Source organism: Sciurus carolinensis, chromosome 14, assembly GCF_902686445.1.
Source record: "Sciurus carolinensis chromosome 14, mSciCar1.2, whole genome shotgun sequence".
Classification (NCBI taxonomy): Eukaryota; Metazoa; Chordata; class Mammalia; order Rodentia; family Sciuridae; genus Sciurus; species Sciurus carolinensis.
The window spans coordinates 69,476,267-69,499,641 of NC_062226.1; the positions used below are offsets into that span (position 1 = coordinate 69,476,267).

At 37.6% G+C, this 23,375-nt stretch overlaps 2 protein-coding genes and 1 pseudogene across 5 annotated transcripts in view; 2 read left to right on the forward strand and 1 right to left on the reverse strand.

The window, feature by feature from the left end:
* LOC124964587 (COBW domain-containing protein 2) overlaps nt 1-11,798 on the forward strand; it is a 39,434-nt gene extending 27,636 nt beyond the window's left edge. For 2 of the 4 annotated variants that reach the window (XM_047525062.1, XM_047525064.1), the window contains 5 exons: nt 4,057-4,108; nt 7,765-7,833; nt 7,932-7,997; nt 10,270-10,399; nt 10,785-11,798. In XM_047525062.1, the coding sequence (XP_047381018.1) occupies nt 4,057-4,108; nt 7,765-7,833; nt 7,932-7,997; nt 10,270-10,399; nt 10,785-10,846 (379 nt within the window). In that variant the 3' untranslated portion in view covers nt 10,847-11,798. The remainder of the gene's footprint in view (nt 1-4,056; nt 4,109-7,764; nt 7,834-7,931; nt 7,998-10,269; nt 10,400-10,784) is intronic. The other 2 variants (XM_047525063.1, XM_047525065.1) reach the window with 2 other exon arrangements.
* A 5,872-nt stretch (nt 11,799-17,670) lies between these two features.
* Nucleotides 17,671-19,527, reverse strand: LOC124964574 (trifunctional enzyme subunit beta, mitochondrial-like; annotated as a pseudogene).
* A 1,427-nt stretch (nt 19,528-20,954) lies between these two features.
* Nucleotides 20,955-22,728, forward strand: Foxd4l3 (forkhead box D4 like 3). The gene is given in 3 exon segments (XM_047525041.1): nt 20,955-21,836; nt 21,838-22,043; nt 22,085-22,728. Coding segments are annotated over 3 exon segments (1,293 nt in total). The 3' UTR covers nt 22,290-22,728.
* The last annotated feature ends 647 nt before the right edge of the window (nt 22,729-23,375 follow it).

The following is a 23,375-nucleotide window of genomic DNA, read 5'->3' on the forward strand; positions in this document are numbered from 1 at the left end:
TACTATCATTCTTAATGAATTAAGTTCTTGAAAGGGTTGTTAATTGGTTGTTTGGAAATCACAATGCATTTTCTTATGAAATCATAGTGTAAATAATAGTTATCCTTAGAGACTTACTTAATATTTCTATGCCAACCATTGTAATGCTCTTTCTTTGGGAAAATATATGATATACATAGAAAATTTTAGCTTGGGGTGTTCATATAAACACCTCCCTTTCCTTTAGAGATGGGTCAGCTTTATGGGGGCAGTCTTTTTAATAAGGGAGGGAAGAAAAATTAGTTATTTTTGAATATTAGTATTTTTTAAAATTATGGTAAGAATGTACAGCATGAGATCTACCCTTCTAAAAAAATTTTAAGTACATAATACAGTTATTATTTATAATGATGTAAGGCAGATCTCTAGAACTTACTGAACTTTAGACTCATTAATAACAGTTCCCCATTTCCTCTCCCTCTACATCTTGGCAACCCTGCTTCTATGGGTTTTACTGTTTTACCTACTTCTTGTAAGTGGAATCATGCAGTATTTGCCTTCGGTGTCTAATTTATTTCATTTAGCATAATGTTGTTGAGGTTCATCCATGTTGTCACAAATGGCAAGTTTTTTCTAATTTTTAAGCCTGAATAATATCCCATTTAATGTAGGTACTACATCTACCTTATCCATTGATGAACATGTAGATTGTTTTCACATCATGGCTTGGTGATTAATGCTTGCAATGAGTATCTTTTTAAGTTTCATATATGTCATATAAGATCACAAAAATGCACAGCTCTTGGGGTATTTTGAATTAGTGAGGCAGTTTTGCTTATAGTTAGGCATGGTGTGTGGTCTTGACTTGTGACCAAATTCCACTTCATATGTATGTAATTTTAACTTAGCTGTGGCTTTAAAACCAGTTTTATTTTCTACTTATTTTTTTCCCACCCTCAGTCTTACATGTTGAAAGTAGCATCTAAAGTAATTGGAGGGTAGGGCATGATAATATTTTATTAGATCTCTTTACCCTTATACATTAGAGAATTTAAATTCACATTTAGTGTGTTTTTTAAAAAATAGAGTAATTTTGGCACCTAGAAGTGTGAAATAGGCAGGGCTTTTATCTTTTCCTCAGTTTGAAAACTGAAATTCAAAGAGGTAAACTTGTCTCTCTAGAAGTCAAGTCTAGAATTAGTCATTCTAGATGTCAGGTATTCATTTGAGAGCTATATTCACCTGTGTCCTCTGGTGTTGGATTTTTAAGAGTAACCGAGTACCAGGTTAAAAGTACAGACATTTCCTGGACAAAATCCACATCTGCTTTTTAGTTCTAGTTAGTAGAAAGGTAGGAAAGTTTGGTATATTTGAATTATATATGAATGATTCCTAAGTTGCAAGACTGCTTCAAACTTGTTAACCTCCCACTGTAGCCTCTCAAGTCACTGGGATTATAGTTGTAGCCACCACACCTGGCACCTTACTTGTTGTTTTATGGGAGAAATAGTTATGTCCTTTCAAAACACTGTACAATGTTACAACATCTTCCTTTAGCATTGTGAGCCATTTTCCCTGATGTCAATGTCAGTTGCTCAGTATCTTTTATGCTTGATAATGATTGAGCATACAACCATTCAGAATTTACTGAATTTTTTCATACAAAGCCTTGTGTTTCTAATTTAGAAATGAAAGCACACCCCCGTACCCATTCAATTAATATGACCCTAAGCAAAAACTTAGTTTGGTCTTTACAAAATGGTCTTCCTTTTTACTTTTTACTTCCTCACTTTACTAGGGAGATGACTGGCTGAGGTTGTCTCCTAATTAGGAGGTTAAGAGCCTTTGTCTTTTGCCATTTCTGAAATGACCAGAAGCCTAGCCCATCCTAGGTTTTATTTTGCCTATCCATTTCATTTCTTCTTTTTATTCCAGGACTGCAGTACATTACACTTGAATATTTAATGACATTTCAGCAGTTGATCATGTTCCCTTTTTCTTACCCTTCATATCTGGCTTAGAATTGTGTTATTTTATTTGAGGCCATGGGCTGTTATGGTGGTCACAGTTCCTGTGATATTTAGAAGTGTATGTATGAGGGATGGGAAATGAAATAATATAACCTTAAATTTGCCTCTTTTTAATTTAATACTGGGTATTGAATGTAGGGGTGCTTTATCAATCAGCTATATCATTCCTTTTTATTGATTTGTTTTGTGAGACAGTGCTTTGCTAAATTGAAGAGTGTCTCGCTAAAATGACGAGGTTGACCATGAATTTGGGATTAATCCTCCTGCTCAGCCTTCTGAGTCACTGAGATTAGAGGCATGTACTACCATGCCTACCTTAAGTTTGCCTTTCTTAAACTAATTTTTCTTTGTTGAGCCTAAGAGCTTGCAAGTTGTCATTTAATATCAAACATTAAAATATTTCTTGGTTGAAATTATTGTTTTTCCATTTATATATTTTATTCCTTAGTAGTTTGTTCCTGAGATTAGGACTAATAGTGTGAAATTATTTCCCACTTTTCTATTCGGGCTATCAGTTTTTGTTTTTCCTTTCTACTTCTGTCTTGCTATAATTTACTGTGTTAGAGGTATTTTCTTTAAAGCATTCAGTTCTTCATATTATTCTATATTTTAATCTAGAGAAATAGAAAAGTTGTTCATTCTATCTCACTGTGGAAAGAACTAAATTATTGTTTTTTACAGAACAAAATGGTTTACATGCATTTAGATTTATATGCTTTTATTCGTGTATAGTCCAAAATTGTTACAGGTTTACTGGTAAATGTGCAAAATGGGGATTCTGATTCATGAATTTCATGTTTTGGTAACATATGCTTATCTGCTAGACAAGAGCACATTTTTCTTTGTTTTTATGAGAAAGAACAAATTAAGGACCCAAAATTCTGAGACTAGAAACTAAAAAATGTTCCTTGTTAAATTATTGATGTTTTTCTTCCATATGAATTGTATGCATTGTCCAAAAACATTAAATATTGGATGTATGAATAACATCATTTTTCAATGATTTTCTAATCTCATTCTACACTTGAATAAGAGAATTATAATGCTTTAGTGACACTTAAAGAAGTAGCTACTTAACATGATCCCACTACTCTAGGTAAGGCCTTTGTATAACTTTTCTTTGTGCTTAGCTTCTAACCAGGAGAATCCTTTCCTGAGCAACCAGCTGGGAAGGATTTAATTTGACACTTTTCCTACTAAGACCCCCCAATGAGACTTATTCTCTAAGAGTTCCTACAAGCTCTTTCTCTTTCCTAAACTTGCTGTTACTAATTTACCCCTTGCTGTTCTTGGAGGCAAAACATCTGCAAGGTTTTAAGTACCCCCCCCCTGCCCCCCGCCCGCCCAGTTCTGTCCCAGTCTCTAAATGTATGCCATAGTTGTTGTGGTTATAATTTATTATGCCATATTGACTCTTTTCATATCGGAACAATACATTCTTAAGAGTCTGACCTTGTTTCCTCGACTGGTAACTGTGTATAGGTTTGCATTTATGAATACTATTTGTTTTTTTAATAGATATGTGTAAGGGAAAACTTTGATAAGAAAAAATTTTCCTTTCTTTCTTTAGCCACCAGCATTGTTTTCAGATGAGGAAGCATGGGGAGGATTAAGGAACTTTAAACAGTGTAAAACTCTTACGTTTATTTATCTAAGCCCAAATTGGAGCTATTGCAATTTTAAACAAATGTACTGACATATTTAACATCCATAGGAGTGTTGCTGAAAAATTAGTTTTATTCTTTGTTATGTGCATATTTATGTGTATGAGTATGTGTACATGTAAGGAGTGCTGGAGATTTGACTCAGCAGAAAATACTTACCTCCCTTGTGAGAGGCCCTGGGTTCCATCCCCAGCACCATGGGAAAACAAACAACTATTTTCACTTTTATCTACTAGAATAAGTGAACAGTATGTAAAATTGGAACTGTGGAGTAGATTCAATTATGGAAAGTCTCTTCCTTATTTGACTTTGTGTCTCTGAGTAATTTATAAGGTGAAATCAAAAACATATTCATCTCTGAACTTTCAATCACTTATTCTTAGTTTGCAGGAAAAACTTCAACATGTGTCAGCTGTACAACCTCACCTCGATCAGGTAAAAAACTATCTTAAGTGTCTCTTTCACTAAGTTGGCCATGTTTTACAACTGTTTTATTAGACATCTTTCTAAAATGGTATTGTTGAACTGTGTTGATAATTTTCAGAATTTTGAATGCTTTTGAAATTGTCTAATCCAGCTTCTTAACACATAATAGGAATTCATTAAGCCAGAGTTGTTTAAAATCTTAAGACATCACACTTTCTGGCTTCTCCTTTGGCAGGTCACTCAGTATGTTTTGATCAGTTCTTATAATGGAAATTTCTACTTAAAGCATCTTGAGGGCTTTATCTACATCTATTTTTAACTATTTTGAAATACCTGATTAAATAAAAGTCTAGTGTAAGCGTGGCTCATTTAAACAAAGTTGACTTTGAGTTTTACCTTCAGGTAGCCCTGTAAATTTGAGCTGTTTTTCATGATCTAAAATTCTAATCCTTGGGGCAGATGCTAGGAACAAACTAAATATATTTTCACTGTACCCATGTTTCTTTTAAGCAGATCATAGATGGTAGAGCTTTAAGATAACTCCTTCATTCCACTTAAGACATAGAGAGAGAGAGTGGATGTGTGTGTGAACAGCACACCTGCAGTCTTCCCTCTGTATGGAAGTGATCGCTCATTTGAGTCATTTTCAATTTCCATAGGGCTAAAATAACAACAGCCTCTCGTTCATTTGTCTGCATTTTTTGCTGTTTATGTGGCGCTATACCATCGAGCTTGTGGTATCTTTCTTTGTGAAACATCTTAAGTTGTTTCTGTGAGAAACATCTTTAAAATAAATGATCGAAAGACATGTGAGTCCTTGATAGTGGAATTTTTGGGAAATATTGACTGTTTATGATTACAGTCATGAAGATGAACTTGAAGCACATTCTTCCTGAACTTGTGTATGAAGGACATCATACTCGGAGTCATGAGAAATTTAAAAATGAAGAAAGTATTTACTTACATGAACCTTTATAATGGCTAATATCTACACCCATAGTATCTTGATGGTACCCCATTGTCGCCTCCCGCAGCAACAATCCTGCGGATATTTGTTACCACCTGCAGCTACAATCACGCAGGTATTCATATGAGGTGGACTGGAAATAAACTACTTCTATTCCTGAGCTGCTTCCTTGCTTGCTTGCTTATTCTCTAGCTTATAGAGGAAAAGAGGCTTGCTTGATTTAGAGGAAGAGAGGCTTTGAGAGGGAGTTTTAGAGAAAGAGGCTTGCTACCCTTTCAGAGATCTGTTTCTTCTTAGAGTTCTTCTGCTTCTTCTTAGAGGTGCATCCTGCATCCTGCGAACTAAAGGTGCTGTCTATCAGAGGTGCTTCTTAGTGGTGCGTCCCTCATACTGCGATCTGTGATCTGTGACCTAGAGGTGTGTTCTTAGTCCTCCGTTCTGCGATCTGCCATCTGCCTTCTGCCTACTGCTTACTGCTGCTGCTGCTTCTTTCTGCCTTTTGCCTACTGTCCGCTTATATTCCCTCCAGGAGGCGGAGGATAGGGCCACGCCAGTTAAGCAAAGATCAGGCGAGGAACCAACTGCCCAATCACGGCAAAGATCAAACCGAGCAGGCACAAGCAGGAGCACTCAGGAACACGTGTGCACGCGTTGTGTGTGTGAACTCACTTGAATACGGCCAATGATAAAGCACCTGAGTGTGTCTATGTTAAGCGACTTCCTCACTGCCAATGTGACCAAAACAACTTCTGGCTGGCTGCCAGGTGCCATCTTGGTGTAGTCTGCATGGCATAGCCCCCAACACCCCATCCTGGCATTTATAATGTTTTGTAGTTTAGGTTGAAGTGCTGTTCCCTTATATTAGTCTATAAATTCATTAAATATAAAATCTTCACTGCTTTGCACTGGACTTGGTATGAAGTAGGTACTCAGCGAATTATTTAAAAGAATGAAAAATCTGTGATTTCAAGTGTAGGTATAATTCAGAATCACTTATGGAGCTTTTTAAATTTTATTTTTGACAGGCTACTTAATAGTTCCTGTCCCTCAAATTTCTAGGAATAGGACTTGGATATGTGCATTAATATGTATTTTAAATGCTTTTTTATGGAAAATTTCTAAGGTACACAAAAGTAGAAAAAATAGTAAAATGAACCCCTTATATGTACCATCCAATTTAAATACTGTCAGCATTTTGCCAATTTTATTTCATCTATTCTCCCAGTATTTCTTTGTTGAAATATAAAAAATGTATTTTTTAAATTGTAAATTTTAGACATAACATAGAAGCAGAATAACATAGTAAGTCTGTATGTACTCATTCCCTCTACTGGAGTGTATTAAAGCAAATCCCAGACATTATGTCATTTCACCAGTAAATAGGGCATGTCTATTTTTGTAAAAGCTCTTTTTTATTATTTTGTGGTAACAGGGATTGAACCCAGGGTGCTTTACCACTGTGCTACATCCCTAGTCCTTTTTATTTTATTTTGTCACAAGTGCACAGGCCGGCCTCAAGTTTTCAATCCTCCTTTCTCAGCCTCCCAAGTAACTAGGGTTACAGGTCACAGAGAAAACACAACAAACAAGAGTTGCTAAGTTTCCCCAGTTTGGTATCATCAGTGCATGCTCTTTTCCCTATCATATTTCCCCATGACTCCTCACTCTTCATCAAACCTCACATAAAAATATTCAGGTTTATCTATTTCTTCAGGCTTTCATTATGAAGGTTTTCATGTCATGTAAATCTAATGAAATGATGGCTTTTCATGAACTTGAACAATGGATGAGGAAGAGAGATATTTTCTCCTCTATACCTCAGATTCACTAACAAAATGACACTGTTCATGTCTTCAAATCACATAGCCCTTTTTCAGCAATATTATATTTTGTCCTATGTTTATATACTTAAAGGAGGAAAAGAGCTTCAGAATCTTCTATAGAATTTTGGGTTATATTGGCAAAAGGGAGTTTGAATTTTAATTTTGTAACCTGTTAGAGGAAATCTTAAACTTCTGGTTCTTCAGACAGTGAGGGATTTGTCAAGATCAGGAATAACTGTACATCTCAGAGCCTATGTTCTGTATATACTGTTATCAACATTGTAAGCCAGAAATGTCATTCTCATCTCTAAGATGTCTTTTCCACTCAGCACATGTTTGTTCAGTTAGAGATAAAATGAACCTTTCTTTTGTACTTATTTTTCCATGAGAACAGTGTCATTTTAACTTTTGAGCCATAGTACCTTGACTCTGGCTAGTTTATTTTTCTGAGCTTCATCTCACTCAATTTATGAAAAGGAAGCTATTTATCTTTAACTCCCCAGGATCACTGGGAAGAGTAAATGAGAAGAGGAAATGAGATGACACAGGCAAAAGACCTGGCTGGGGACTTGGTCCACGATGAATGTTAACATTCCTTCTTACTGTAAGAATCCTAAAGAGCAGGAATTAAATGATGACTATCGTTTCCTGAGAGGTTTTTATGTAATACTAAACTATTGATCAACTCTGCAGAATATAAAAAGATACAGTTGCTAATTCCAAAAATCAGCACTTATAGTGAGAAAGATATAATTAATGTATTTATAAGGCAACATAAAATTCCTAATATGTTCCTTACTTTTCATCTCAAAACTGATTATATTTTAAAAATATATTGATATTACTATAAAATTGTTATTTCTGTTGATTTTCAGAGTATTGTTACAGTCACATTTGAAGTACCTGGAAATGCAAAGGAAGACTGTCTAAATGTATTTATTCAGGTGAATACAGTTTTTAACTGATTAAAGATTTATCAGCTATTTGTTGCATAGTTGTTATTAGCAGTGGTTGGTCTTATTAAATATGTCACTTGATACAGAATCTCCTGTGGGAAAAGAATGTGAGAAACAAGGACAATCACTGCATGGAGGTCATACGGCTTAAGGTGCAGTATGCAATTTTACGCTTGTAGACTTTTGGACAAAGTTGGTTTTTTTGGTTTTAAACAGAAACACTGGTTTTAGTACAGATATCTTTGTCTACTTTCATTTTTTCCCATTGCTGTAATGCAGCTTTGGAAATTATTGCAAAAAGCATGATTTATTTGCACAGCTTCATTTTAGTGTTGCTGCTAATGCAACCTGTGTGCTTTGAAATGCTAGTCCCTGTTCTCTAGTCCCAGGTGTTCTGAGCAGCACTCTTGCTAATGAGTTTGACTCCATCATATTCTCCTCTTGGCACACAGATTGTTCACCCGGAGAAAACTGTGTTTATTTTTCCAGGAGAGCTTCATTTAACAGAGAAATTATGTTGAAAATCCTGCCCCTGCTGAGCCTTATGCTGCTTGATTCATTTAGCAGACACTAAACATTTATCACACTCTATACAAAGTTACTAAAGACTAGAAGAATTCTTGCTTTCTGTGGAAACCCAGTCATATCACTTGACATTTGGGTATAAATGTCACAAAAGATATTTTTTCCCCTAGATGTGGTGGTCCTAAGGTGTATTCTTAATAAATCAGCAGTCATTTCAGTGTCTGCTCATCATAAGTGTGCATCAAGTTTCTATTACTGTTAGTAACTAGATTCTCTCTCCAGTTATCCACTGAATTCCTGTGGCTCTGCCTAGGATTGGTTCTGCACAGTGACACAGGTGAATCCCTGTCTACTTCCACATTCCTCCCACCCAGAGGAAATAACCCAGATCTTGCTTGCTGGTGCTTTATGACTACAACACCATCAGCTTCCCATGACTCATCTGGCAGAACATATATCTTCCTGTAACTGCTTTTATCCCTTAGTACTAAATGTGGGATGGTTATCTAGAAAAGGCAACAGTTTGCGCATTTACACTAATACTGCCACCAAGACCTATGCAGAGTTCACTGGCTTTTCTTGTACTATCTCAGTTTCAGTTTTGTCCTTAAAATGTATGATAGCTTCTTAGCAGTTGTCTTCCTTGGTTCTTCTTTTGGCTTTCCTCCTATCACCACATCAAGTGATTCTGGAACAAAACAGTCTTTCCTATTACAGAGTATTAGTTGTACAATCATCACCCTATTTAAAATGTTAACTCTAGTAACAACTGATGTTTCATAATCTTTTTATAAGTAATAGAAAATTGATGCTTATATAATTTTTCCCAAGGAGTTTCTTGTTTCAAAAGTTCAAATTTAAAAAGCAGAACACACAACTGAACATAGGAAAAGAAAGAACTGAAAGGAAATATCCTCCAAATATACAAGTATGCCAAAAATACACAAAAATTGTATAGTAGGAATGAGTGCGTGGTTTGTCTCATATATATATATGTATATATATATATATATATGTATGTATATATACATATATATAAATATGTCAGAACATTATTTCAGAGAAATTAATTTCATCCATATAGCAGCCAGTTTATCAGATAATTTCTTCCTCATTTCTGTAAATCAATACAAAGTGAACTTTAATCCAGATGACCATATTAGTTCTACTCCATTTATTACAAATCATTTCCAGAACAGATTATTTAATTAATCACCAAAATCTTTTAACTTCTCAAATTTTGCCACTAATTCTGCTTAAAAGCAGAATAATCAGTAGGATATGATATATAACATACTTTATCATTTTTTTGTTTCAGTTTTTTGTTGTGATCAATAACACTGAAATAACTTTCTGGAACTGGGGATGTAACACAATAATAGAGTACTTGCCTAGCATGCACCAGGCCCTGGGTTCAGTCCCCAGTACTGGGGGGAAAAATGTTTTTATCATGCCTATCATTCCAGCTACTTGGGAGGCTGGGGCAAGAGGATAGCAAGTTCTAGGTCAGCCTGGGCAACTTAATGAGACCCTTTCTCCAAATAAAAACTAAAAAGGGCTGATAATGTAGTTCTGTGGTAGAGTGTCCCTGGGTTTAATCTCCAGTATCACTAAAAATAGTTTAAAAAAAAGAAAACAAGAATACCCTACTATATATGTGTTAATTCTATCAGTAGAAAAAGGTATTGTTTTTTAAAAAAATCAACGTATACATACCCTTTTAAAAAATATTTAGCTTTTAAGAAACCATTTTCAGTGCACAAAAATTGGAATAAAATAATCTCCCCAGATGTATGAATTTTTTGAAAAAGAATAGAAACAATTAGTCCATTCACAGTGATGCATCAGTTTTGCTTTTAACTTTGAGCTGAGGCTGATTGATCACTCTCCATGGAGCAGGGGCTGGTGTCGATCAAAGACAAACCACAACAAGTGATTGTCCAAGGTGTCCATGAACTCTATGACCTGGAAGAGACTCCAGTGAGCTGGGAAGATGACACTGAGAGAACTAATCGATTAGTCCTTATTGGTAAGTGGCAAAGGATAAAGTTTCAAAGCAAAATTAAAAATTAGATTTGAAAAGGTTATTATGTGCTTTGTAAGCAGTATTAAGGAATCAGATCCTCTTTTGTAACTAAAATAAGCTCGTGGTTAGTGTCTTTATCTTAATCATGTAATAACATTCATAAGTACTTGCTAGGCCTTTTACTCTTCAAATAATTTTAGAAAAGTGATTGCTCTTAAGCACCAATTTGGTTCTAAGGTTTAACTAGAAAATTAAAGAAGGAATCATTCAATTACTCTTTTTATAGATTTCTGAAGATCATTAAGCATTTAAAATCTGAAACTGTTGAGTGAACTGTGTTACTTTAATAAGCAAAATATAATTATGCTTTATTTTATTTTATTTGCAGGCAGGAATTTAGATAAGAATATTCTTAAACAACTCTTTATTGCTACCGTGACAGAAACATAAAGTAGTGGACAGCACAGTTCAAAGAAGATCAAGTATGTCTGTAACACTAGAAGCATTTTTTTTATCAAAAGGACTGGATGGTAAACTGGATGCATTTCAATCATCTATTTTTTCATTACTTCTGTTATGAATTCCAATGTATTTTAAGGTAGTATTTATTTTATAGAATACATAAAATTTAGTAAATCCGTACTGTAAAACATTTGACATTCATACAATGAAATAAAATATCCTTTGAAGTTTTTTTGTATGGGGGAGAGCCAGATGTTTCACACAAATCTCACAATTCATTTTTCACAATTTTAATCTTATATATGTGGAATTCCTCACCCAGTATTATTCATATTAATGATGTTAAACCTTTGAACATTTTCATTTTCCCTTAGAACTTCAACTGACTGAAGAGACAGGTTTATTGTTAACAAAATTTTTTTCTAAACAATTAAATATTGTCACTTTCTATTAAATGAAATAAAATAAGACTATGGTCCCTAAAGACTTCAAAACTGGAAGAGATTTGAGTCAAAAGCATTAAGCCATCTCTTATTTTTAATCAAGCCTTACTGATAGTGTAATGAAACTTCAGCCATTTATTTTGTTATATATTTAGAAGATTCCAAGTTTAGAGCTTCTCAGTTAGTTTTACTACTGTTATTAAATCCATCTTGGTTATTTTCATCTTTAGTTTTAACTATAAGCTAAAAAGTGATGAGGTACAAGCTATCAGCTGTAACTACAATTTAATAAATCTTTATTTAGTTTGTACGTATACAATGACTGAGGAATTCTTAGTAAAAGCCAAGTTAACATAACTTACTCAGATTGTAAGAAAAGCATAGATAGAATTTAATGAAGAGTTTTCCTAAACTAATAGTTGTCAGCTATGGTAGAAGACTATCAAATGACTTTTGGAATTTTTTTCCACACATTCTAAGTAAAGAAGCTACATCTGTGTTTTGAATGGTTGTCATCGTTGAAAAAAAGAAAGCTAATGGATTAAATTACCTTGATTTGGTTATTACTGTTACATTCTTTTGGGTCTGCTGGTGAGGTTGCTGATCCTGATCTTCCTTCTATTCTGTTCTACATTTTAAAAATATAACTTCTCTATAACCACCCTTTTGCCTCTTGAATCCATTCTTTTAATTTAGGTGTAAGAGAATATTTTGAGGGGCTAGGGTAGCTCAGTGGAAATGCTTCCTTAGCATGTGTGAGGCCCTAGCACCACAAAGAACAAAAAGACAAGAAAGAAAGAAAAAGAAAATATTTTGTGACAGACAACTGCCCAATGAAAAAATCAGCTGATTTTTGAGTCAGATGTGAGATTTAATTCTAGCTTTGTTGCTTCTTAGCTGTGTAATCTCTGGCAAAGTATTTACTCTGTTTGAGATTGGTTTATTTATCAAGTGGGTAATAATATCAATCATTTAAGGATTAAATAGATTTTTAATGCACCCAACACAGCTCTTGGCACATAGCAGAAATCTTCTTCTTCCTAACAATTTAAATTTGTTTTTGTAAGTAATATTGTAACAATAATATTCTTTGGTAAATAATAAGTGTCTAGATTGATTTGCTCTAGACCATGAAAAGGGGCTTTATCATTAGTTGAAGGAGAAATTTCTGAAATAATAATATTGTTAATAATAATATTAATATTAATCTGTAAGACTCATGTTATCTGTTTTCTTTGAAGTGTACTAAATTAATCTTTAAATGTTTTTCATTCTATGTTACATAAGAATGTTTTTGTTTTAAAAATGCAAATATTACAGATGAAATGAGTCTTCTTGTCTTTCCTTCTTCATCTCTCACTTCTTAGGCCTAAACCAGTGTTCCATCCTTTTAGACACGTCTTTTCACTTTCACCTTGTTTCCCAGAATGAATCAGTGGGATTTCCAGGAATCTCATCCAGTCTAAGCTGCTTCTTCAGGGAAATTAGACAATTGTCATAGATATCCTCAAGGATATTTCCATGACTGTGCTTTCAGGTCTGTCTTATTCTTTAACTGCTGCATAGAAATTTAGAGTATAGCATAGAATACATGATACATTTTTTTTTTCAGGTGTATAGAGAGCTTCCAGTTTACCTCTGTATTAGTGCTGGTGTGGAAATAGCACACAACAGATAGAGGCCAAAATCTCACATTATTTACAGTCTTGTGAAGGGACATACATAAATGAGAAAACAGGAGGTAGCCCTAAGCAGGCTGACATAAATAAAGATTAATTTAAATTGGTCGTGGAAGGTGGCCCTTAAATTGAGAACTGAATTAAAAGTAATCATTCATACAAAGTAGGGAAGGAGGCTTTACATAGAGGGAGTAAGTCATTTAGGTGGGCAAGAGCATAGTGTATTGGGACATGGGGGTGGAGGGCAAGTAGGGGTGGCAGGAGTATGGAAAGTGAGGATATGGAATGAAATTGGAGCTGAGCTGTAGCTAGGTTTGTTGCTCCTTGTAAGACAGTAAACATTAGGGACTTTTTTTTTTGATTACAGGTATTGAACCCAGAGGTGCTTAACCACTGAACTACATCCCCAGCTCTTTTAATATTTTATTTAGAGACAGGGTCTTCTCGAGTTACTCAGGGCCTTTGTTAAGTTGCTGAGGCTGGTTGAACTCACAGTCCTTCTGCCTCAGCCTCCAGAGCTGCTGAGATTATAGGTGCATGCCATGGCACCTGGCTAGGATTATTCTTAATACACTGGTAAGTGACTTGAGTGTGATCTTTTTGCACACCTCTGTGTGAATGTTTCTCTAGAGTAGATATTTAAGTGTGAAATCATTAGCTTCTAGGATATGCACATTAAAAATTTTAATAGCTGTTGATTCATTGACCTTCCAAAGGACCATATCTTTTGCCTTTTGCAGAGTGTATGATAATACACATTTTTCAAAACCTAACTAACACATTTTAACCTTTGTCCATCTGAATGGACTGGCATCTCATGGTTTATTTTGGATTTTATCCTGTATTGTATGTTGCATTTACTCCTTGAGGATATAGTCTTCATTATTTTTCCCAGAATGAAGTATTTTCCAATTATCAGAGCCGTAGTTTAATCTACTTTCAGGGCACTTGGGAACTTGCTAAAGATATACTGTAGAGGTTTGTTAAAGCAGTAATAATAATGTAGACCTTTCTCTTTGCTATAGAAGATCTGCAGAATATTATGGTGATGATCATTATCACAGTTTAGATATGGTTCATCTAAAACTTTATAGTTCACTGTGAGATACAGAATAAATTACTACATCTCTCTGAGCCTCTGCATCCTCATACAGAAAATGGATATAACAAGGCAACTCTCTCTAGATTGTTCCAGGGATTCAAATTTAAAACACCCTGATTAGAGTCTCAACAAATGTAAATTCCCCTTTCTGTGGGACTTGGCATATGCAATTCAGGCTTCTGCACATCTTAAATGTTTCTTTTGAAGACCTTTTCCAGTTAAAGAGGCAAGAAAATTGGTACTGAGTTTATGAGAGCTGTTGGAGGTATCAGCACAAGGTGTGAGGGTGGACCAGATGATTGAGAGATCAGCTTGGTAAAAACAGCCTTTCAGATTTCTGTGTCCCAGTGACTACCAATAATGTGTGAGTCAGATAGCTTATTTCATTTTATTAGACTCCTAAGCAGACTCGGCAGGGGAGGGGGATCTTTTTATCACCTTCCCTTCTTGCTACCTAGAATTATTTTTGTTTGTAGGTTTTGGTGGTTTACTTCAATTCAAATTATAGTATTTTGATTTAAAAAGTCGTCTTGGGGGATGTGGATATAGCTCAATGGTAGAGTGCCTGTCGTTTGCAATGGCCCTGGGTTGGATTCCCAGCACCACATAAAAAAAGTATCCTTTGGCATGGGAATGCAGCTCAGTGGTAGAACACTTGTTTAACTTGACCAAAGTTCTGGGTTCACTCCCCAGCATCAAATACATAAATAAATAAAATTCTAAAAATAAAGAGAAATTTAGTCTTCTTTTAGACTTGTGGGTAGAAATTAGGATAAACAAAAATATCTTTCTTTTAGAGCTCTTAATTCCTAGATTGTGAATGTTAAAAGCAATTATCAACAAAATAAAGCAAAAACCAATGATTTTTTTTTTAAACTAATGATTTTCAATACTTTGGAACATATGGGCTTGGTTGCTGATTGAACAATTATTTCCCTTGGATTACTGGTAGGTGAGAAAACTGTATTTTTAGTTTTTCCCACTTCCAGAAATGCCTTACATTAGTGGGGATGATATAGAAAGAAGTGAATTCTGCTTTTGACTATCTGACAACTCACCCTATTTGGATGAGAAAGATATATTAGAATTATTTTCTCAGAATGAGTCATAATATTAGAATCAATTTTACCTTTTAACTCTGTGACAACCAAATTACCTTTAATTTTTATAGAGTGGAATGGAGAAAAACCAGACATCATCATCCTTCCTGAAGATTAGATTAGAAAGGTTTGTTTTTCAAACTAGAATGTTTGTTCTGGCAAAACAAAATTAAAACAAAACAATCACTGAACACTTGAGTGCCCAGTAAGTAGGCCCCATGTTAAATGTTGCAGAAGCTACAAAGTAAAACTTGTTTCTTTTTTTTTTTTTTTCTTTTAAATGGTACTGGGGATCTAGCCCAGGAATACTCTATACAGAGTGACATCCCCAGCCCTCTTCATTTTTATTTTGAGATAGGGTCTCACCAAGTAGTCCAGACTGACCTCTAACTGTTGGCAGTCCTCTTGCCTCAGCCTCTTGAGTCGATGGGATTATAGGTATGTACACTAAGACTTCATTCTTAAGACAACACTATGAAATTGATGGAGTGGGACATTAGGAATTCCTTTTCTTTTTTTTTTTTTTCCTTGTTCAGAGTGATGTGTCATTATTAACTTTTCCCAAAGCATACAATTATTTTCATTGCTGTTGCTCTTTGTTTTAACATTTGATATTGGAGATGACTTTATTTACATATAATTGATATGCCATAAAATTGACACATTTAAAGTATAAATTTCATGGTTTTTAGTATACCCACAGTTAGAAAACTATTACCAATATCTAATTCCAGAACATTTTCATCACCCCTAAAAGAAATTCTATAGTCTTTAGCAGTTACTTTCCATTGTCTCCTACCCCAGTCAACACAAATCTTTTTGGTTTTTAGATTTGCCTATTTAGCTTCCTTTCACTTAGCATATTTTCAGGATTCATCTATGTTGTAATATGTGTCAGTACTTCATTTCTTTTTATTACTGAATAATATCCATTGTATGGATATATCATATTTAGTTTATCTACTCATCAGCTGATGGAAATTAAGTTTCCATTTTTTGACTCTTAGATCCTTTTATTCTCCATGTTTAATTTTTTAAATTAATAGAATGGATTTTTAGAGGAAAGTTTTAGATTTACAGCAGATTGAGCAGGTAGTAGTTTCCCCCTATGCACACACTATTAACATCTTGCAATGTATGGTACATTTGTTATAATTAGTGCATTAATATTGACTTCTTATTATTAGCTAAAGTTCACATTATTTTGTAACCCTGTTTTTTACCTTTTTTCTGTTTGAGAATCCCATCCAGGATAGTACATTACGTTTAGTAGTAATGCAACTCCTCTGGACTGATACTTTCTTAGACTTCCCTTGTTTTGATGATCTTGACAGTTTTGAGGAATACTGATCAGGTATACAAGATGCTCTTCTATTGGACTTTAATGTTTTTCTTATGATTAGACTAGGGTTTGGGGAACAAAGACCAGAGTGCCATTTTCATCACATCATCTCATGGGTATGTACTATCAACATGATCTAGACAATTGATGTTGGCTTTGATCACTTTGCTGAAGTTGTGTTAAGTTTCTCCACTGGAAAGGGTTATTTTCCCTCTTTCATACTGTAGCCTGAAAGTAAATAACAATTAGTGGAGCATTATGTTCTACCTCCTTATGGGCAGAGTATCTACGTAATTTATTTGGAATTCTTCTGCAAGGGAGATTTCTCTTTCCCCCATTTATTAATTTACACAATCATTTATTTTTATCAATATGGACACATGTATTTTATACGTTGTTATAATCCAGTACTGTTTTATTTTGTTGCTTAAATTGCCCCAGCTTTGGCTGCAGGGAGCTCTTTTTCTAGTGCCCCTTTGACACACCCATCAATGTGGGATTTTGAGGAATACTTACATCCTTTCATTTGTAAATAACCCAAATCCCCATAGAAGTTGACTTTAGGAAAACTAACAATACTCCCTTTCCCAGGTAATCTGATTCTTTTGCTGTTGGGGAAAAATGTACCTCTTTAGCAGAGGCTTGCGGGGGGGGGGGGGGGGGGGGGGGGAATCGTGTCCTGGCCCTCCAGAAGCTTAATTTATAAGATCACACAAATAGTCATTGGTAAATTTGGGATTCAGACACAATACTGTTAGGCACAACCCTTCTGTTATTTGTCCTCCTTCAAGCTGCACCTAACCAGAGAGCCTTGGAGAGTAAAAACCTCAGCAGTACAGGGTAAGACAACAGACTTAAAAGGAAGATGTTTTCAAATTTTGTCTGGAAAGTACTAGCTACTCTAAACTACTTTTAATCCTGAAGGTATGAAGCTGCTTTTTGATAATATTTTGCCCTTGTAGTTATCATCTGATTTCTCTCTGAAAATTCACCAAAATTTTACAAACACTAATTGAAGATCTATTACATGAAATCAATGGCATAACACTAAGACATTCTTTTATGATATTTCTTTTTTCCCCCCAATACTCTATACTTTATTGAGGCTGACCAACATGGTATTTATGTATCTCAACATTTACTTTAAAGGTGTTCAGTGATGTTTAGGTAATGAACTATTTTTCATAGTTAATTTAGGCACATTGGTTTGCATTTTAGAGAAAATACTTATCTTTAGGACACAGATAAGAAGAAGCATAATTTGCAAATGTTGCAAAGATGATTCCAAATCTCAGCTAACCTCTTTTCCAAACTGCAACCACTCATTTAGTAATTCATGACAACAGAGATTTCAAAAAAAAACTGTTTAAACATATTTGTGTGATATTGTGGTAACTTAGAAATCCCTGAAAGAGCAGTAAGCTATGATTATTGATTGAAAAACCTCAGAATACTGGCAAGGCTTAATTGCAAAGTATTTAACAAGGCCACAGATGTTTCCCTAAGAGGAACTAGGAACTACAGGTATCACTTAGTAATTCATTGAAACAGCATTGCCCAGTGAAAGTCTCCTCCTCAGCATCCATCACTTTGGATGAGCTTCCACTATCATAGCATGACCCTGCCATCCGGCCGCATAGGCAGCCACTAAGCCATACTGGCCTCCATCCTTCCGTAATCTGTTGGCAGCTGCTGTGACCAACTGACAGCCAGTGGCTCCGAATGGGTGTCCCAGGGACAGTGATTCACCCCAGATATTAAACTTCCCCAAAGGAAGTAATCCAACCTTGGTTTTCCTGCCCATGTAGTTTTGTGCAAACCAATCAGAATCCATGGCTTTAAAATTGGCCAAAATCTGACCTGAGAAAGCTTCATGAAATTCAAAAACATCAATATCATTCATGGTTAATCCTGCCTTTTCCAGAGCTTTTGGTGTTGCATATGTTGGTCCCAGTAAAAGCTGATCTTTTGGATCCTAGGACACATACACAAAATCCCTTAAATATGCCTTTGGTTTATAACCCAAGGCCAGAGCTTTGTCCTCTGCCATAATCGGCATTGCAGAAGCTCCATCAGTCAGAAAAGAATTTGCAGCTGTCACTGTGCTATAGGGCTTGAATGCAGGTTTCAGTTTGGCCATCTGCTCCAGTGAGGAAGGACAGATGCCATTGTCTTTGGTAACTGTCTCCTTTCCTGGTACTTTGAAGGGAACAACATCAGACAGGAGTCCTTCATCCTGTGCCTTCTTGGTGAGACTGTGAGAGCGCAGGGCATATTCATCCTGTTCTAGTGGAGAAACAGCAAAGGCAACGCCAGTTGATCTGCGGGATGGTCCATGGTCTCACTGGTGGAGAACTCAGCCACTGCAGGGAGCTCAGGTGATAGGAAATTCAATCTGAATTTAGAGAGCAAAGACAGTCGTTGGCCCATTGTCTTGGCTTTATTAAGATCAAACATCATTTTCCTCATTTTCCTTGAATGATGAATAGGGATGTCAGACATTAACTCAACACCACCAGCCACGACCACATCATACTGGCCAGAAGCAATCAGGCCAACAGCTGTGGTCATGGCTTGGTTTGAAGAGATGCAAGCCATGGGGACAGTGTGAGCAGGAGTCTTGTCAGAAAAACCAGCTCCAAGGGCAACCTCTTTGGCCACATTGCTTTTTTCACTTCCTGAATAACTGTACCAAAGATGATATAATCAATAACATCTTTTGGGACACTGGTCTGTTGCAATAAACCCAAAAGTGCTGCTCTAGCCAAATCATGTGGCGTTAGGTCTTTATATGAAGTGCCTGACAGCAAAAATGGAATGTGAACACCATCCACCACCATGATATTCCTTATATTAGGTTTGGCTAAGGTCTTCTTTGATTTGGTCTGGGCAGCTGGAGCAGCTAATAGCTGGGAGGAACAGCTCAGAGGTTACAGAAAATTTGAGGGCCCATTTTGATGTGCTGGGAAGGTTTTTTAAAGTGTAAGTCAAGATGGAAGTCATTTTGAAACCTTAGTCTGCTACCGTGTTGGATCCCACTCCAGCCAAGGTTCGTCCGGAATGACAAGACCAAGGGGAGACCGAGGGGTGGGTCCTCCTTTTATGCTATTTCTATCAGATCCCACCTCAACTTTTTTCACAAGTAGGTGGGTGTTATGAATATGTGTGTGACTTAGTATTTTATCATAAGAACCCTATTTATATAGTAAAATGAAGCCAATCCAAAAGTCTTGTTAATTCCAAGGATCCCAGGTGAGTCAGTTAAATAGCTGTTATCATTCCCACTCCTGTTATTACAACAAATGCTTTGTGTTTTTGTAAAGCTAGAAGGACTGGAAGAAGGAGAGAAAGAGAATGACACTCATGGGGGGGTGGTCTCTTTGTTTGCGGGGCCACTTTAATGTTGTGAATCCAATTTAGTTGATCATAACCATTAAAAAGAAAAAATCTGGAATCACTGCAGCATAAGTTTGTTGTTTGGGAAACCCATTCTAGGCATGCTTATTTGTATGTGCAAGATATGGTATCAAATACATTTCTTACTGTGGCCAAATGTTCAAAGAAGTTAGACAATCACTGCTAGGGGTAGGGGAATCCTATTTAATCAACCTGCCTTCACCCTGAATTTCCACAATTTAGTGCTCTGATATTTCAGTCTTACTTTTTTATTTTTTATTTTTATTTTTTGTCAGGAGAGCATTTTGGGAACTTGTGTGGAAGGTGGGAAGGACAATGAGAGACTTCTTGGACTAGGTCATATAGTCACTACTTAAAAATAATTCAGGCCACCATTCTGGATGAGGACTACAATGGGTGATTAGCCATCTTAGAAACACCCCCCCAAAATCCTTTTACTGATACTTTAACATCACATACATTTTAGTGCCCCATCCCACTGCCAAATGCTGTTGTCTGCAGAAGTTCTGAATGTCAAGGTAGCCACAGATTGTCTGTCGCTGAGTACCATATTTTCTTCAGTTTTATTTGCGCAGCTTTAAAAGCGTATTCACACAACCCAGGCAACGCCACGGCCAGTGGGCTAGTTAAACTCTAAAAACCAACATATTCTTGGTGGTGGGTGGCTGTAAGGAGGAGGGGACTGAGGGCTCTTCCCTTGTGTAATGTTTGCACAGCGGACCCTCTTCATTGGACTGCGTCAGGGGAAGTGGCACCGCTCTGAGGTAGGGAAAGGTTATAAAGAGGGGGTCCAGCACACAGCTAGGAAAAGGTTATAAAGAGGGGGTCCAGCACACAGCTTTAATAAAAGGCAAAGTGCATCTTTGCCGGATACGGTGTTGGAAAGAACAAACAAAATCGAAGCCTAAAAAGGTACTAGCGTTTCGACTTCTTGGAACACTCATCTTAGGCAACCCACTCCAAGCCAGGTGAGTAGCCGTCACCTTCCCTGGGTCTGCAATACCTGCTCTTCCATGAGCTTACCAAGAACCAAGCGCAGTCGCTTCACACTTCAGCCCAGTCTCCGAAGGTCAGAGGGAGAAGATGGTGAGATCGATGTCCTGGGAGAGGAGGAAGGTGAAGAGGCGGAGGAGGAGGAAGAGGAATACCAGGAGGCGGAGGGGAGCCAGATGCACCTAGAGCAGCCCGGGCCTCAAGGGGCGCGGCCCGCTGCGAGTTCACTTCCCAGAGAGCGCAACGAGGGCGGCTGTGGCCAGAGCGACTCTTCGGAGTTTGGCAGCAAGTTCAGGGCGCAGACGAGGTCCGCGGCGACCTCTGGAGACGCCCCGCAGCCGACCAAGCCCCCCTACTCGTATATCGCGCTCATCACCATGGCCATCCTGCAGAGCCCGCACAAGCGCCTCACGCTCAGCGGTATCTGCGCCTTCATCAGCGGCCGCTTCCCCTACTACCGCCGCAAGTTCCCTGCATGGCAAAACAGCATTCGTCACAACCTCTCACTCAACGACTGCTTCGTCAAGATCCCCCGCGAGCCGGGCCACCCAGGTAAGGGTAACTACTGGAGCCTGGATCCCGCCTCCCAGGACATGTTCGACAACGGTAGCTTCCTTCGACGAAGGAAGCGTTTCAAGCGCCACCACCCGTCCCAGGGCGGTCACCTGCACCACCCTTTCCCACTGCCCGCGGCGCCCGCCAACCTGCACGGTCCCCACCCAGGCCTCCTCCTCGGGTCCCCGGTGCCGTCGCAGCCTGTCCCAGGGGCCTATCCCACCACCACACCAGGGAGCCGCCAGTGTGCGCTGCTGCACCCGCATCCACTACGCTACCTGCTGCTCTCAGCCCCATCCCATGCGGAAGTGCCCAGGAATGCGGAAGGCGCGGACTTGGCAATCCCTAGCACCCTCCGGTCGCTGCAGCCCTCGTTGGGCTCCCATCCTTGGGAGGAGGACAAGGGCCCGGTGTCGCGACATGGAGGTGGACGCACCTCCTTCAGCATTGAGAGTATTATGCAAGGCGTCAGCGGAGAGGGAAGAAGGGCAGCGCAGGGTGTTGCCCCGACCCCATGGAGCTACTGCCACCTGCTCCAGCACCCGTCGTGCCTGTTGCACCCCCAGGCCCCTTTGGTGAACGTGTCCGCCGCCGCTCGGACAATTTTGCAGCAACAGCAGCAGCCGCAGCAGCAGCAGCAGGACTGTGCCAGCAGCTGCACTCCCAGCAAAGGTACGATGCTGGGCCGGCACTTGACAGCCGTAGCCGCGCTGCTAAGGTACCAACCCGCAGCAGAGGGCTCTAGATCAGCTTCGCTGGCCGCCTCTTCCAGTGGAGAGGGGACTTCACCGGCCTTTTGATTGGTAAGGACATCCTGCCTTCTGGCGGTTCTCGCCGGGCGCACCTGGAGCCAGTGTCAGAGCCAGACCACCCAATGCTCTGCTCCCTTGCCTCTCGCGGCTTAAGAGTGTGCATCTAAATCCCGCAGCCTAGCAGTCACTAATTTCTGTTCGTTGTAAATTACAAAGGAACAGTTGTATTCGGTTTTCTTAAAGATAACCTGAACGTTGTAAACTTCGGAGGAATCAAGTCTCAGTCTTTTCTTTTTCTGCCTCCAGTTGCACAGTTTTTCCAGTTTGCACATTTTCTGAGGAACTGTGTGTTTAACGCTCTGGTGTTAAAAGAAAAACGAAGAAAGTAGAGTCTCCAATGCAAACCATGTTTCCCCTTCTTTGTTGCCTAAGAACTGCAAGTATGCTCAAGATTAGTGCAAAATGCTTATGCTCTCTGTGTCCTCCTGAAATCTATACCTAATACAATGGAATTTCAATTTCAGAACGTTTATGTCTTATGATTGTTTGATGTGCCATATTCCATGGGGGATGTTAAAATGAAGCCTAACTCTACAAATTAAATAAAATTATAAATCCGAACAGTACATCATTTATATTCTACCAGTGTCTCATTATTTGCTTTCTAAATGGAACTTCTTTTAAAATTTATGTTCTTTCCCTGCAATTAAACAACTTGTTTTTAGGATTTGTATTCATTTATGAATATAAGAAACAACTGATGTTTAATATGGTTTTTAAAATTTTTGAATATTCAAGGTTGAAAACGTCTTGCCTTTAAAAGAGGAGATTTGGTATTTTTGAACCCTCTAGAAGGAAAAAAATTGGAAGAAATGTAAATGTATTATCCATTTATTTTCCTTTTTTTTTTTTTTTTTTTTTTAAGACGTTGACTTTCTTAAGCTGGAGCATGCTTTGAGGTCAAATTCAAGGGAGTGGACATTTATGCAGGGAAAAAAGGATATACACATACCAAAGCACTAAAATCTTCAAAGCTTTTTCTTAAAACAACAAAAGCTTCTGAAAAGATTTGTAACTATTGCTAGGCTTCAGGTGACTGAGTGGGGGAAAGCGGGGGAAGGGAGGAAGACAAGA